Source organism: Capra hircus, chromosome 6 (assembly GCF_001704415.2).
Source record: "Capra hircus breed San Clemente chromosome 6, ASM170441v1, whole genome shotgun sequence".
Classification (NCBI taxonomy): Eukaryota; Metazoa; Chordata; class Mammalia; order Artiodactyla; family Bovidae; genus Capra; species Capra hircus.
The window spans coordinates 115984693-116000830 of record NC_030813.1 but is presented as its reverse complement, the minus strand read 5'-3'; the positions used below and the strand labels follow the sequence as shown (position 1 = coordinate 116000830).

Sequence of the window (16138 nt, the reverse complement as noted above, 5' to 3'; positions counted from 1 at the left end):
ACCATGGCCCTTCCTTACAGGACCTGGGGGTCCCACCCAGCCTCACCCCTCACCCCATCCCGTGAGCCCACGGCTCCAAGGAGCATCAGACAGGCAGGCAGACGCAGGGCGGCTGGGTCGAGGCCACGGACATAGGAGCAGGGGGCCTCCCCTGCCCACAGGTCGCCCCACCACCGACCCCCGCCCTGGGGTCAGGGGGAAGCCCAGCACCTCAGGGAGGAGCCCTTCCGGGCCCAGTGTTACACAGAGGACGTGGCAAGAAAGCATGGACCGTGGTTCCATCAGCTCGAGTTTTATTGAAAAACAGCAGCATTGGGGGCCGGGCAGGCGCAGGGCCATGGCTGCGGGCCCCCCCCCCCGCGGCTCACAGGGACCCCCTGCCCGGCAGCCTGCGCCCCCGGAACTCGGTGCCCCTTGGGGCCCTCCCACGGACCACACCGACGGTGGACTCAGCCAGTGACAGCAGCCCGCCTGGGCCCCCGTCCCCAGATCTGACTTCCACCAGCCCGCAGAGTGTCCCCGAGCGTCCCTGCCCTGGCCATCCTCCCCACAGTGCCAGTGCCCCGGGCAAAAGCTCAACCCGGGCACCCTCGCTGCATGCGGGCCTGTCCAGCAGCCTCAGCCCAGGAGGAAGGAGGGCTGGGACCCAGGCTGGCCGGGCCAGAGGAGAGCGGACGAGGCCTCGGGGCCAGCCCGCCCCGGCCAAGCACCCCCAGCCCCCCGGAGTCCTCAGACACCAGGCTCTCCCCCTGCACACATGCACACACACAGAGGCACACGTGTGCACCTACCCACAGGCACACACAGGCACACCCCTTCTCCGAAGCGGCTGATTATTGCTGTTAAGAAACCGCATCCGACGCTGGTAGTCAGCGGACCTCACGCCGCCGCCAGAAGCCTGTCGTCGGCACCCCGAGCAAACTCAGCCCAGGGTCTGCCTGTGCTCGGCCCAGAACTCAACTCCCAAAAGGCCCCAGGGCCACCAGCTCAGGTTCAGGAGCCGGAATGACGCACAGCAGCTGCTGCGGACAGACACGAAGGCAGAGGCGGCACGCGGCACGCACAGGGAGGGCCCAGGCCACCATCTAGCAGCCCCCAACACCGACAGCCCCCACGGGCAGGCAGACGGCTGTACCCACACTTCCAGCATGCCCGCCGGAGGTCAGAGGCAGGCCCGGGGACCCAGAGAACCTCCAAGCCCTTGCCAGGCACAAGAAGGAGCCCCCTACCCCCAAGGACCATCTCTGAGAAAGGACCCCCAGAGCAGGATGGGGGCCCCGGGACCACATGGCCTCCCGGTCCAAGCCCCTCATCTGTCTGCCCCCAACCCCGCCCTGGGCCAGCAGGGGGAGACCAGCCCCGACATAGACGGAGGGACCCGGGGGGACACCACCATGGCCCTGCGTGGGGCCAGACCACCCGGCTGGCCCCGACACACACCCGCTCTGGCCACCCGCCCTCAGGACCAGCTGCCTGAAGAGCCTTTACTCGGCCAAGGCCTGCCGGCCACGGGCCAGGACACTGGGCCGTACAACAGTGCTGGAGCCTCAGCCGCTCCGGGTCCCAGGACCGGGATGGGCCCATCAGGCCAACGCTTCAGGTCCATCTAACAAAGATGTGCTCAGGCTCCGCCTCCCGCTTCTGCTGGCTGGAAGCCGGACCCCTGAGCGTGGTGCCAGGCCCCAGGGCTGGCCTTCCAGCCCAGGGAGGCCCGGGAGTCGGCAGGGCCAGGAGGGGCCCAGGGCTGCCCAACACAGAGAAGCTGCCCAGACACACCCCCAGGCAGGACCCCAGGGCGACGCTTCACAGAGGTAGAAGAAGTGACATCAGGATTTCTACAAAGGTATAAAACTCACAACCCAGTGCATGTCTATGGAGCAGTTAGCTCCCAGGCTGGGGGAGGCTGGGAGACCTGCCCCCAGGAGCCCAGGCCGCACGCTGGCCGGGCAGGGGTCTCGACCCGGGCTCAGCACGCACCCAGCCTGGGCCACACAGGCACCTCTGCCCACCTCAGGGCCGGGTGGTGGCTGGACAACAGCATTCCGGACACATGGCCACCCTGCCACACCCCTCCTGGCATCCATCCTGGCAGCAACAAAGGGCACGAGGGGAGGTTGAGGGCCCAGCCTGTGCCCAGCACCCTCTGGGCCATCTGCAGGGGTGGGGCGGGGGTCATGCAGCAGGAACAGACACCAGGGGACAGGAGGGGCCACACCCCTGCCAGGAGGTACCCCCTCGAGGCGCTCCAGTCCACACCAACAGACGCCAAGGGCCTCCGCCCCCGCACCCCCACCGGAGACAGAGGCCCCCAGAGGCACAGGGTCGGAGGAAGCCTGCAGCATCCCAGAGCCACCACCGGACAAGAACTCGACCCGCCAGGCCCCAGGCCGGCCGCAGCCCCGCCGCGCCCCTCACCACCTAAGGCCACCCCAAACCGACATCAAACCGAACAGAAAGAGGAGAAAGGCACAGCTTTGTTTTCCGTTTTGCTAAAACACTTTACGTCTGTCTGTATTATCCAGATTAACAAAATCTGAGAGCTGCAAGAAAATAGGGGGCCGATTTCTGTACAGTCTACAAAACTCCCACCCCCGACGGGGGCCGGGCGCCACCAGGGAGAACGCGCAGGGTGGCGCGGGGTCTGTACAAGGTTCTGGAGGCTACCTCAGCCGCTCGCAGTGCCCAGGGCCCCTCGGGAGGCCAGGCGGCGCCGGCTCAAAGCGCCTCTGACGACCCGCCCTCCAGGGCCCCGCACGTGGCGCCCAGGTCCATGGCCCACGCCGCCTGCCACTCCCCCCGCAAAGCGAGGGGCCTCTGCAGGCCTCTACGCCCCTCCAGCCGCCACCTTCCTCCCTGACTCTGGGCCACCCCCACCCCCAAAAGCCCCTGCCTGCGACCTGGGGCAGCAGGTGGGCACTTGGAAGGTGCCCGCTCCTACACTGGATGCTGCTGGCAAGCTGCTCCTGCCTGCTCCCACCCTGGAGTGCTCTCGGGGCAGAAACGACGTTCAGTCAGGGTCTCCCTCCAGACTCCAAACCAACACTCCACCCCCCGGCACCCACCCCTACCAAACTGGGCCGGAAATAGTGCATATTCTGGGCCACACAGGTGTGTGTGTGTGTGTGTGTGTAGGTATCAACTACCGTTTTGTCCCAAGAGTTAAAGTCATGCAGAGTGCTATTCTGTCTAAATAACATTAAAAAATAGGTCGGCTTCAGGCTGGGAGAAGCTACGGGCTCGGTGGTGCGGGCATCAGCCTGGGTTGGTCAAGATTCACAGGACAGAGCCCGGCCGCTGTGGGGCAGAAAGTTCCCAGGGAGGTCCGGGAGCGGCCACTACGCCCAATCGAGCTGGCCCTGGGGGAGCGGGGACCCCCACGGCCGCCTCCACCTTGCCCTCCGGCAGGGCCCTGACCGCGGCTGGACCACACGTCGCTATGGGAACCACACCTGGATGACGACGCCAGTCAGCGAAGCCCGGGCGGAGGAGGGGCAGGTACCGAAAGAAAAGAGGTGATCGACGTTGAAGCTGAGCCGGACTGGGGGAAGCGAGGGGCGAGGTGGAGAGCAGGGCTCCGGAGAGCGGGGCGCGGGCCGGGGCGCTCACCAGTCTGGGTCCAGTCTGGGCAGGGCGGGGGCGGGGGGCTGCGCGCATGCGGCATGCTGCAGCCAGGCCTCATCCTCGGCATGCACGGAGCAAAGCGGCCGCGGGCAGCCCGGCGCCGCGCGCAGCAGGCCCCGCCCACTGGGGGCGGGCGACCGAGCCCCGCCCCGCTGCCGCCGGGTCTGCTGGGCGCGGGGGCCTCACCCCAGGGGCTCTGTGCTTGACGGGCAAGGCGGGGCCCCTGGCCACCTCGGGGCTAAGCGGGCCGGGGCCGCTCCGGCCGGGGCCAGCAGCTGCGTGGGCTCGTGGCGGCCCACGCTGTCACTCTTCAGGGCGTGGCCCGACCCAGGGAGGGCGGGGGCCGTGGCTGGAGGGACCACCCACCTTCCCGCGTGTCACCGATGCACAGCGGCCGGCATCCCCCAGGAACCAGCCAAGGAACCGTGTGGTGTCGAAAAGGGAGGAGCCCAACACACACACCAAGGTGAGCGTCTGAAAGCGGCCCGGGCGGCGGGCGGGGCGGGCACAGGCGGGCGGGCGGGCGGGGTGGCGGGCGGACGGCGGCGGTCACTCCTCGCGCAGCTGCAGGCGGTAGCGGTGGTAGCGGACCTGGAAGAAGAGGCGCTCGGCCAGCGAGAGGGTCATGCCGGGCATCACGTGGCGGTCGCTGGAGCCCATGTGTCTGAAGCCCAGCGACTCGTAGAGCTTGTGGGCGGCCGCCTTGACGGCCGTGGTGCCCAACACCACCGCGGAGTAGTGGTGCGCCAGGGCGAACTCGAGCACCTTGCGGCCCAGAGCCTTGGCGATGCCCCTGCCGCGGAAGCGCGAGTCCACGGACATACGCAGCAGCTCCACCGTGTTGTCCGCCGCGTGCGCCCGCGCCGCCACGATGCCCACCACGTTGCCATCCAGCACCGCCACCCAGAAGCAGGAGCCTGCGGGGAAGAGGAAGGCGGTCAGGGCCACAGGCACCACCGCCTTTCGGCCAGCTGGCAGGGCCCCTCTGAGCCGAGCACCGGGCCCAACCTGCCTGCCGCCCGCAGCAGCCCTGGAGCCACCCTGCCCCTGGGCCCGAGGCTGTGCAGCAAGCCCTGTGGTCAGGCCAGCCACCCCCACCCCAGGCCCAGACCCATCACAGCCCTGTGCAGGGCAGGAGGGGACATGGGAGACCTCTGGGGAGCCGGGAGGGCAGGAGGGTCAGAGGGATGAAGCCTGGAGGGGAGAGCCATCTCCTCTGGTGACCAGAGGCCCAGGGGCTCCAGGAGGCTAGGCCAACGTGGTGCCCACTCCAGGGAGCCTGGCCTGCACCCGCCCTGCCCACAGCCACACCAGCCTCCACTGCCATATTGTCCCTCGTGGGAGCCCTAACCTCCCACTAAAGCACCTTCTCGTGACCCACGTGACTCATCTCCCGTCCTCTGGGTCCCCCCTGCCTGCTTCCCCAGCATCCCCCCATCACCACCCCAGCCTGTCACCTCTGTGGGGGTCTCCTCACTGCCGAACCCCAAGACTGAGTCTGGGCATGCAGCCAGAGTTTGGGAATGACCGCCCCCCCACCCCCGTCCGCTGACCTGCCCACTGGCCGGGGGCGTGGGCTCTCCCCACCCACCCAGCCCAGGTCAGAGGTCAGCACAGCCTCAGCTTCCCCAGAGCAGGAGCAGCCCCCACAAGCCCCAGCGTGGCCCGTCAGCCACTGTCCAGCCTCCCCACCCCCACAGGGCCTTCCTGCAGACCCACCAGCTGTCTCAGCCCACCTGATCTCACATCCAGGGGGACTGCGCCCCAGAGACAAGGGGCCATTCCAGGCTATGGTGCAAGGCCCCTCCCGTCCTGGGCAGACCTGGCTGAAGCTCCAGGACGCTAAGATGTTTTGTTTGGGTTTGGGAGAAGGTCACGCAGAACCGAGGATGCCCAAGGCCTGCCAGGCGGCTTCGGGGCTGAGAAAGGACCAGCCGCCACAGCACGGAGCTGGTCACACCGGGCAGCTCGGCCCTGCCCTGGGAACTTTGCTTCCCCTGGCCCGGCTGCCCTTCCCTGCCTCCCACCAGGGTCCTACTAGACCCTCACCAGCCGTTCAGGCCCCTCTCCACTCAGACCTTCCTGCACCTGGGGGACCCTCACACCCCAACTCCAGGCACGCAGAAAAGCCTGCCCCTGCCCCCATGCCAGCCTGGAGCATAAACTCCCTAGAGGGGATGGCTCCAGAGCAGGTGCCAGCCCCTCCTTCTACAGAAAGCCAGGGCCAGGGTGAGACCCTGGGATTAGTAAGCGGCCCAGGGACCAGAAGTGAAAGCGTGACATGAGACCCCCGTCCTCCTGGGGTTCTCGTCCCCCCACCGTGGGGTCCCCGTCCTGCCACTCAGGGCCCCAGCATTCCAGGCCAGCCTGGGACCCACGAGACGCACCGAATGGGCCCCTGGGGGGTGAGATGGGCACCAGGCGACCGGCAGCGGCAGCCCGAGCCGTAGGGCGGGTCAGCGTGGCCCAGGGCCAGCTTGGGCCAGCAGCACCCAGCCCTCAGAGGACACAGGACGGAAGCCAGCGATGCTCCGGGAGGACCCAGTCCTGCCAGCCCGGCCCTGCCAGCCTGCAGCACCCCACCGCTGGCCAGTGCCCTCGTCCCTGGGAGGCTCAGTTCACACCCCATCCAGCCCAGGCTGCCCCGTGCCCACCGCAGGCTGCTGGGGCCGGGGCAGCTCTGCGGGGAGGAAGGGCTGCGGGGTGGGGGCGGGGCCCAGAGCCTCACCGGGGGGCTTCATGTAGTACTGCTCAATGTCGGCCATGTCCGTGTGCAGCGCGCAGTCCAGGTAGGCGAGGACCACCTTCCGGCTGTAGTAGTAGCGCAGGGCCAGCAGCCCTGCGGGCACCAGGCAGGTCAGCAGCAGCGAGCGCGTCAGGGCGAAGCAGAGCGCTGCGGGGAGAGGGCGCACTGAGTGCCCTCTGGGGCGGGGCCTGCGGGCCGCCCGAGTCCCGCACCGCACTGGCCCCTGGTCGATAACCACCGGGGCCATGGGCAGAGGAGACCCCAAGCGCGCAGCCCGGCCTGTTTTCTCTGGAAGAGCAAAGACCATCGCAGCTGCCGCTTCCACTTGGCCCTGTTGGCAAACTTCTCATCTGTGAGGACGCGATGCCGTCACCCCTGACATCAGGACTTCCAAGTGTCCTGAGCGCAGCAGCGGCCTCTGGCAGGCTGCCCTCAACCGCTGGCGGGCACAGATCCGGGCATGACTACGGAGAGGGGGAGCCCTGCCCATCACCCCAGACCCTTAGCTGGGTCCATATCCTGGCCTACATGAGGCTGGGGGGAGTCAAAGGGCCGGCAGGCCAGGCACCGTCCCTCTCTTGGGAACTTGGGGGGCCCCACTCCAGCCAAGGACCCTCAGGGCCGGCCTCTGGGCGTCGTGAGGGCAGGGGCCAGGGAGGAAGGCCGAACCCGGCCTCCAGCGCTAGGAGGCAGACGTGCCTGCAGTGAAAGGCCTCTGCTACGTGACCTTGGGAAGTCCCGCCTGCCCAGCCTCAAGCTCCACATCTACGAAATGGGGAGAATCGCCCTCCTGCTGCAAGGCCTCAAGGGACCAAGCCTCAAAGCCTCCCACAGGGGCGCCCGCGTCAGGCCCACCGCCCCTCGCCCCGCCTCCTCGGCGCGCTCCCTCCGCCCGGCACCCCGGGGAGCTGGCTGCCTGCCCCTCATAAATTAGCACTTGGAGCCGGCGAGGCAACCTCCCCCGCCCGGTGGATTATATATAGTTACACGCGCCGGGCGCGGGGCCTCGGCGGCGGGCGCTACCTGCCGCTCCCCCAACCCCCACCCGGGATGACCGGGGAGGGGACGCCGATGGAGACCCCAGTCCTCCCCGCCCGCAGCCCCTGCACCCGGCCCACACCGGTTCCCACGCCCGCGCCCAGCGCGCCTTGGCCCGGAGCCCGGACCGGCCCCAGCGCCGGGGGCCACCTCGCCCCGGGGCCGCTGCAGAACGTGCGCGTCCGAGGGGAAGGCAGGGGTCCGCCTCCCTCCTGGGCCGAGGTCGGGGGGTGGGGGGCGAGAGGGCCGGAGGGAGCCCCGTGCGCGTCCCCAGAGGGCCGGGCGGGCGCGGACTGCGGCAGGCTGGGGTGCGCCCCGCGGCCCCGACCCCGCCGCCCCGCCAGGTCCCCGGCACTGACCAGCCAGCAGGGCGTAGAGCAGCTGCGCGCGCGGGTGCTGCCGCAGGCCGCGGAAGGCCGTGTTGGGGATGCGCTCCATGATGCCGTCGTAGAAGATGCGGCGCGCCGCCTCCTGCTCCGCCGCGCGGAACTCGCGGATGTACACGCCGCGCCCCTCGGGCGGATCCGCGCCCCCGGCGCCGCCGAGAGCCTGGGGCCCGGCGCGGGCGGGGGAGCCGCGGGGGCGGCGGCCGGCCCGGGGGCGGCGGGCAGCGGGGGCCACATGGCGCCGGCGGCGGCGAGCAGCGCGTCCTTCTGGGCCCCCGGCAGCGCCTCATGGTCCTCGGCGGCCACGATCTTCGTCTCGCAGACCATGTCGGGAGGCCCACAATGCATGCACCCGGCCGGGCGGCGCAGCGCAGGGACGCGGGCCGGGCGGCGGGCCCAGGGCAAGGGCGCGGCGCCCTCGGACCCGCGGCGGCGGCGGCGGCGGCGGCGGCGGCTCAGGAGCGCGGGGCGGAGGCGGCGGGCGGCCGGGGCGCGCGCAGGGAGCTGCGCCGCATTTTGGAGAAGTATTTATAATGCAGCGGCGCCGGTGCAGTCGCGGCGCCCGGGGTCCCGCAGGGTCCTAGCGTCCACTGCATTGGCTGCCGAGGGTCACCATGTGATCTCGAGGGTGGGAGCAGACGCCGCCCCCGCGCCCGCCCGATGGCACACTCGGGCGCTGCACCGCGGCCGGCTGGGGGCGGCGCGGCCGTCCCCGGGGCGCGACGGAGCGGCCGAGCCCACGCGAGGCCGGCCGGGGACGAGCGAGCGTGCGGCCGGGGTCCCGGCCCGGAACGGGCGCTCTGTAGGACTCCCGGCCCGGCGCCTCCCGCCCGGGCCCTGCGCCCCCGCGCGCGCCGCCGGTGAGCGCTCGGACCTGGGGCCGCGCCGCCGGACCCCGCAGCGCCTCGTCCTCCTGCTCCTCCTCCTCGGCCGCCGGGCGCTGTCACGGAAGCGTCTCCGTCTCCATCTCCCGCCCCTTTGTCTGAACGCGGCGCTTGACCGAGATCCTGGGGAGGGGGCGCCCCGGCTTGCCCCGCCCGGCGCCCCTGGAAACCTGCGCCGGGGGCCGCACGGGCTGGCGGCGCGGGGACGCGGTCAGAGCGGGGTCCGATGCCCACGCCGCCCGCAGCCCAGCGGGTCCCGGCGCTCCGATGCCGGATCCCAAGCGCCGGCGCGGGGGCGCGGGGCCCGCAGGACCCCTCCCGGCTCGGCCCCCGCCCTCCGCGGCCCGCGCATGCGCCCCGCGATCTCGGTGCAGGTGCAGGGAGGGCGCTCGGCGCGCGCCCCGGTACCCCGCGAGGCCCCCGCGCCGACGCCGCGGGCAGGGGGCGAGGGGGCCAAGTGGAAGGGGAAGGGCGGGAGTCCCAGGCCCGCCCCCAGCGCCTGACGAGCCCAGCCCCTCGGCATCCCCGCACCCCGCTTCCCCGCACGCCCCAGTTCCCTGCAAGTGACCCCGCGGGCCGACCTGGAGCGGAGCTCACACTCGCGCGAGTGGAGAGCAAGCCTCGGGCTCCAGGCCTGAGGACCCTCGGGCCGCTGGGGCCCACGAGGTGGCGGCGGTCACCCAGAGGCCAGGAAAGGGACCGCCCCTCGCGAGGTCGCGCTGAGGGACCCAGGGGGCGCGAGAAGAGGGAGGACCCGGGGCCCAAAGCGCTGGGTCGTAGCGGGAGGGGCAGCCGAGCTGGGGCGTCACGCGCTCGCCGTTTTTCGTGTGTCAGGATTTGCCCGGGGTCTGCCTGTGACCTTCCAGGAGAGCCGGGTGGGATCACGGACAATGTCAGGGGCACTCATCCGGCCGTTCAGAGAGCCCTCCACGCGCCGCCCCGGGCTGCCCCGCACCGCAGGCCAGGCTCCCAGGCATTCTGAGGATGGCCGGCTCCACGGCAGGAGGAAGGTCGCAGCCAGAGGAGCGTGCAAGGAGTCCAGGAAGGAAGGGGGCGGGGGTGGGAGCACCCGGACAGCGTCCTGACACCCGCCCCTAGGTCCGGGTCTGCGGGGGTCCCTCCAGCCTGCGGCCTCTGCTGGCCGTTTTCAGTTGCTCAGTCATGTCCCACCCTTGTAGCCCCCTAGGCTCCTCTGTCCATGAGAGGCTCCAGGCAAGAATACTGCAGCATTTGCCATGCCCGTCTCTAGATCTTCCCGACCCAGGGATGGAGCCCAGGTCTCCTGCACTGCAGGTGGATTCTTTACCAGCTGAGTCGCCAAATCTTTCCCGGGTGCATAACCAGCCCTGCCCCTCCTCTACCCCAACAACCAGGCCCAGAGACGGAGGGGGGCCTGGGCCCCCACTCAGCCTGACCTTGTAGGGTGCCCTCCTGCCTTGGTGGGTTGAGCTCACCCTCCAGCCTGCACAGGGCTGGGAAAGGCCGCAGCGCCTTGAGGCAGTGGTCCAGCCCCTGGCTGGGAAGGGAGAGCGCCAGGACCAGGTGAAGAGGGACGGGGCTGGCCCGTAAGGAGGCCTGCCCGGGTTCTGGACTTCAAGGGGCTGTGAGTTGGGGAGAAGGCCCAGGGCCCAGGGAGGGGAGTCCCCTCACGCTGTCAGGCGCAGCTGGACTGGGGGCAGGGTTCTGGGTGCTGTCGGGAGCCTGGGGTGGGCAGAGTCCAGCTGTCTTCCCAGCACCCCCAGAGTCACCCACCCCGGCCCACCCCACAAATTCCTGCCCATACTTCTTGACTTTGGCTGACCCGACTACCCTGGCCTGACACCTACCAGAGCCCCATGGGTCCCCGACGGGGGTAGTAGGGGTCCGCTAAGCACAGCGAGACCCCTGCCCAGACCCCAGAGTGGGGAGGAAGAGGGCCCAGCACAGGACCGTTCATTGAGTGGGAGAGCCCCCAGCCCAGGCGAAGAAAGGGACCCAGGGCAGAGAGGATCTCCGGGACCCTAGGGAGAGGAAAGGAGGACCTGGGAGGACTGCAGAGGTGGTGGGGTGCTGGCGGGAGTGGGCTGGAGGGCCAGGAGCATGGAAGGTGAAGAAAACCAGGAGCAGACTTGGGCAGGGGGGCCAGGGCCCAGAGACCGCGGAGGGGAGGAAGCAAGGGAAAACGCCTGCCCAGCTGGAGGTCTGGGGCCCCCGCTTAGAAACTTCCAGGGGGCTGCCTGGGCCTTGGGCTCCAAGTGCTCCTGAGGGCAGGGAGGGTGTGACGCTCCTGACCACCCGCGGTACCCCGGCTGCCTGCTCCTAACTGGGAGTCTGTGATGCAGCACCCGGCCTTCTCGCCGAAGCTCTGCTCCCCTAATGCTTTCCAGGCTAGGGGCTGGGTGCAGGAGCCCGCCAGGCACAGAGGGCGGCACTCCAGCTGGACTTCGGGACCAAGGAGAATAGGCTGGGACAAGGGCTGAAGATGGAGAAGGCAATGGCACCCCACTCCAGTGCTCTTGCCTGGAAAATCCTATGGATGGAGGAGCCTGGTAGGCTGCAGTCCATGGGGTCGCTAAGAGTCGGATACGACTAAGCAACTTGTTCACTTTCACTTTTCACTTTCATGCATTGGAGGAGGAAATGGCAACCCACTATAGTGTTCTTGCCTGGAGAACCCCAGGGATGGGGGAGCCTGGTGGGCTGCTGTCTATGGGGTCGCACAGAGTCGGACACGACTGAAGTGACTTAGCAGCAGCAGCAGTAGCAGGGCTGAAGAAAGAGGTGGGTGGGGGAGGCTGCGTGGGAACTGCGTGGAGAGGGACAGCACGTGCGAAGGCCTGGGGGTGGCGGGGGCTAGGAGGCCAACGTGCTCGCAGAAATTTTCAGGCGGCTAATTTACCACCCGGTTGTCGAGGAAGCTATTTGGAGGCAGCCCACCGTGAGAAGATGGTGTGGAATATAGGAAGCAGTGCCTCCAAACCAGAAGTGTGAAGGTGGGCGGCGGGGACGCCCAGCTGGTTGGGAGCCAGAGGGCATAGGCCGGGGGGGACACGCTGGGAAGGACCGGACTGCTGGAGGAGGGACGGGTGTGACGAAGGCAGACGAGAGGGAATGATCGGGTGAACAGTCTGCTGGGGCAGCAAGCGCTGCCCCAGAGGCAACGCCATCCCAGCTCACGCGGCCCCTACATAGCCACAAAGACGCGCTTGGTCCAGTCAGCAGAAAGCGGCGGCACTGCTCAGGACAGAGCCAGGATGTCCTTGACCTTGACTGCACACAAGGCTAAACCCTTCCCTGGGCCCAAGCTGCTTCTCCAGCGCCACCCCCAGAGGCCCTTCCCCACTTCAACAGACTCTGCTCCTGCTGCCCACCCCAGGGGGCCCACCTGGGGCTCCAGCCTCCAGGGCCTGTGACAGGCTGGCTTCTGCCCAAAGCCCCCCTGGGGCTCCACTCTCTCCCTGCCCTGTGAACACATCCTCCTCGGGGGCGTCCCCTCCCCACCCCCACCCCCGAACCCCAGGGGCCTTCTCTCCCCAGCGCCTTCCCAGGTGTGTCTTCCCCACGCCTCCTGGGCCTCTCTGCTCACCCATGTCCCCCAGCCCTGGCCCCTCACTCCCGACGGTGCCGACTCTGTCCCCAACCCGAGTCCATCCTCGGCCAGCAGCCAGGAAGGTCTGGCTTAGACAGACTTCAGCCTGTCTACCTCTCTAACCCTCTTCGGGCAGATGGCTCTGCCACCGCCTAGCCCTTCTGCTTTCGGCCCCTGCCGCCATGCCCGGTGGGGCCGTCTCTTCCTCCCAAAGGGCACCCCCTGCAGAGGCTTTTCAAAGAGGACCCCTCCTTCTGTTCGCAGGGGCTCTAGCTGGAGCCAGGCCTTGGGGCTGCCCGGCCCAGTCAGACTTCGACCTTGGATAAACCGGTGATTTTCAGTTTAAATGCGTCCTGAGTACTTCCTGGGACATGCTACACTAAGAAGTGCTCACACTCGAAATGCCTGCCTGCTGCCCCCGAGAAGGGCTCAGCGGTCCTCGTGTTTGGGAATCTGGGCTCCCTGGCAGCCAGGAATGGCCACGTGACGGAGGCCAAGCCGTGGGGCGTGGGTACTCTCTGGCAGCGCCCTGATGGAGGTGCCTGCTTCTGCCACCCTCTGCTCCTTTGGGGGCCCCAGGACAGTCGGCCCCAGTCCCTGCCCCCACGCCCAGGCCCGAAGGCTACCGAGGCCAGCCGCGGCTCCAGCTCGCCCTCCCCCAAGCCTCGCTCTGGCCTGTCTGAAACCAGCCCATGGACATCCTCCCCCTCAGACATCGAGCTCAGCTCCCCGTGAAGCCAAGGTAGGACTCTGGTTTGTTCCCTGAGGTCCTGACGCCTGGAGCAGCACCCGCAGGCTGGACGGGTCCAGCAGAAGAGAATCGAGGATGGGAGGGAAGTCATGGTCAAGGCTTGGGAAGCCACTGGGGCAAGGAAGGGCCTGGGCAAAGCATCTGAACGGCTGTGTGCACCAGACCCCCAGGGCAGGACAGACTGGGCCAGGGACTGGGGTCGCCCTCCCGGGCAGGGGACCAGGAGTGTCCAGCTCTGGCCACCTGGGACAGCAGCGCCAGGCCAAGTGCACCCTCCGCGATAAAAAGGAAGTGCAAACGGAACAGGGGAGGCCCCTGGAGGGCGGTGGCCACGGTGCCCACGGGTGCACACCCCAGCCTGGTGCCGGGGTGGGAGAGCTGCCTGGCGGGGAAACCCAGGCTCAGGCAGGGACTCCGGGGGATGACAGTGGGCCCTGGTGGCCAGAGCAGGGACACAGGACACCGGTGTGGGGACCAAGCTTTTATTGGTGAGGGCATGTGCTGGTGTGGGTCCTCAGCGCCCAGCCAGCCAGCAGGCACACAGGGCCCGGCGTTCGGCCTGCAGCAGGAGGCTCTCCGTCTGCAAAGCAACGAGGGGTGTGAGGACTCCGCCAGGCAGCACCTAGACCTCGGGGGCCGTCCAGCTCCTGGCTGCCCCCCAAGACCTGCCCACTCCCAGGACTCCTGACGCCTGAACCCAACTGCGTCCGGACACCCCCCAGCCCCAGCCCCGCAGACTGACTGCAGGAGACCCTCAGGGAACCCTCGGCTGCCCCTAGACCTCCCCGCACTCCCCCTGCCTCTGCTGCTCCTGCCCTGGGCCTGGCCTCCCTGAGCCCCACACCTAAACAACTCTTTCGGCTTCTCTTTCAGGGGCCCCTCTGTCCTGACAGCTCCTCCAGCCCCCCAGGGTGGGCTGGCCGTGGCTCCAGAAGCGTCCCCAGGGGGCACTCCAGGTCTGAGGAAACCCTTGGGAACTGGGAGAAGAGGTAGCAGGGCAGGGTGTCCCCTTCTTCCTACTTCTCCGAGTGCTCCCCCTTCCCAGAAATACACCTGTTTGTCACAGACGAGAACTTCCTTGGCTTCCAGACTTGGCGGGGTGACTCCGGGCACCCCAGGCCTGCACCCACTCCCTGCAGAGGAGGCGGGGGTCCGGGGTGGAAGCCCCCAGACAGCTTGGCACAAGCTGGCCTTCCAGCCCATCCGGATGGTCTCCTGCGTCACCCTCTCTGCCCACTGGGAAAGGCTGGCTTGGGACAGGCTGTCCTTTCCGGTGACCCCGGGAAAGGAGCCAGAGAGGCCACCGGGAGGAGCCGAACTGGGCAGATTCCACCCTCTACCCTCCGTGCACCCCTTGGGAGGCTCACCCGAGCGTCCAGGCTGTAGGCCGTCTTGCGCAGGTCCTGCAGGGCGCGCTGCATGAACTCGAAAGCGTGGCAGTCCACGCACGGGCGGCCTGCGCGGGGGTCGAGGTGGGGGGGGGTCCGGGTCAGGGCACGCTCGCAGCCGGGTCCCCCCAACCCCGGGCAGCGGCCTCCGTGTGCCCCCCGCCTCCCGCCCGCGGGGGCGCCCGGACCACCGGGGAACAAAGGCGAGCCACGCCCCTCCCGGGCGCCCGAGTGGGGTCAGGGCCCCCGGGGACCCCTCCGCGTGCGCGCGCGGCACCTACTCTGCGCGGGGACGGCGTTCCCGGCGGCGGGCTCGGCGCGGGCCTGGGCGCCCAGCAGCGTGGCGCTCAGCACCAGCAGCAGCAGCAGCAGCAGCAGCCGCGGCGGCGGCGACCTCGGGGGTCCGCACGGCGGCAGGGGGGCCATGGCCGAGCGGAGGGAGCCCGGGCGCCCTGCAGGAGCCGACGGTCTGCGGCGTCCGCCCCTTGGGCAGGCGGAGCCGACCCCGAGCTCAGCTTCGGCGACCCACCCGCCCCGACCCCCCGGGACCCGTGAGCCCACCTCCAGGGCCCCGCCCCCTGGGACGAGCGAACCCCCCGGCCCCGCCCCCGGGCCTGGAGGCTCCCCACGCCACCGACCCCCAACTCCCGCCACGCCCCCCGGGCTCTGCGACCCCTTCCCTCTCCCGCGTCCTCCGTCCAGTGAGTCCCCGGCCCGCCCTTACCGCGGTTCGGGGGACCCCGCGACAGCGGCGCGGCGACTCGAGAAAGACGCGCTGCGTCCGCCGCGCACCGCGCATGCGCCCCGACCACGCCCCAGCCCCCCCCGTCCAACGTCGTCGTCATGGAAACCCCGGGACCGCGCGAACCGCTCGCTTAAAGGGACCGAGGTGATGGCTCCGGACGGGGTGCTCGCGGCCCCGGCCGGGATCCGCACCCAGGCGCCGTCAGGCCTACCCTACAGGCGTGGGCTCCTGAGGGCTGCCTGCAGGAGGCGGCACCTGCGCAGCAGCTCCAGAGCCGCCGCCGGCGGCCGGGAGACCCGGGTGTCCCTGGACCGATACCGAGGGAGAGGGCTCGGTGCCCGCCCGGGGCTGGGGGACAGCGACGGCAAACGCGCGGCCTCTGCGCCCAGTGAGCCAGTGGGTCCAGTCAGGGCGGGTTGCGCCGGGGATATCGGCTTCCGGAGCGACCCAGGCCCGGGGGGCCGTCCGGGCTCCGCCCCTCGCCCCGGCTCAGCCTCGCGCCTGACCTTCAGGCCAGAGGCGCAGGTAAGAAGCCATCGGGCTGCCCGGTCCCCGCCAGCGCTCCGTGTCTGGACACACTCCACGCCGGCCGCGTGGCCTGGGACGGGTCGCGTGGCCTCTCTGCGCCCTTTGCTCCCTAGCGATCGCACAAGGTCGTGGGAAGTAAAGAGCCGAGTGTGGCCCCCGCGGGCGCCCCGAGGCGCGCGGGAACCACCCGTCCTTCTGAGAAGGGTGCTGCCTACTTGGCGTCCACCCGGTCTTTACTACGAGGCGCAGCGCCGATGCGGAGGCGGCGACCTCCCGGCCGTGCGCCCTGGAGCCGCCAGCGGCCCGCGCGGCACCGGGCAGCGCCGGGCCGGACGGCCTCCACCCCACCCCCGGGCCTTGGGTCGGGTGGCGGCCGGGCACGGGATGGGACGTTCGCGGCCCCGACCTGACGCGGGCGCGCTGGCCTAGGGGCTGGGCAGGGCTTGCGATAGCCACGCTCTGCTCCCCGTCGGGCTGGGCAGG

General features: G+C 69.8%; 2 protein-coding genes across 3 annotated transcripts; both read right to left on the bottom strand.

Moving 5' to 3' along the window:
* NAT8L (N-acetyltransferase 8 like) lies at positions 277 to 8215 on the bottom strand. Its single transcript, XM_018049822.1, is given in 4 exon segments — positions 277 to 4538; positions 6350 to 6514; positions 7765 to 7962; positions 7965 to 8215. Coding segments are annotated over 4 exon segments (906 nt in total). The 5' UTR covers positions 8140 to 8215; the 3' UTR covers positions 277 to 4170.
* C6H4orf48 (chromosome 6 C4orf48 homolog) lies at positions 13463 to 15203 on the bottom strand. Of its 2 annotated transcripts, none has more exons than XM_018049820.1 (4): positions 15107 to 15203; positions 14664 to 14834; positions 14362 to 14450; positions 13463 to 13574 (listed from the first exon to the last, which is right to left on the bottom strand). In XM_018049820.1, the coding sequence occupies exons 2-4, from the start codon at positions 14806 to 14808 to the stop codon at positions 13509 to 13511; spliced, it is 300 nt and encodes a 99-aa protein (XP_017905309.1). In that variant the 5' UTR covers positions 14809 to 14834; positions 15107 to 15203; the 3' UTR covers positions 13463 to 13508. The 2 variants fall into 2 exon arrangements, with proteins under 2 accessions (XP_017905309.1, XP_017905310.1); XM_018049821.1 differs by having other exon boundaries at positions 14664 to 14866; positions 15107 to 15180.

What these genes read in the sequence shown, in the direction of transcription:
- C6H4orf48 (XM_018049820.1), bottom strand. Translation starts at nt 14,808, where the DNA reads ATGGCCCCCCTGCCGCCGTGCGGACCCCCGAGGTCGCCGCCGCCGCGG. An exon ending in GAACGCCGTCCCCGCGCAGA is followed by an intron (nt 14,451 to 14,663) that starts GTAGGTGCCGCG and finishes ACCCCCGCGCAG; the next exon opens with GCCGCCCGTGCGTGGACTGC. An exon ending in CCTACAGCCTGGACGCTCGG is followed by an intron (nt 13,575 to 14,361) that starts GTGAGCCTCCCA and finishes GTTGCTTTGCAG; the next exon opens with ACGGAGAGCCTCCTGCTGCA.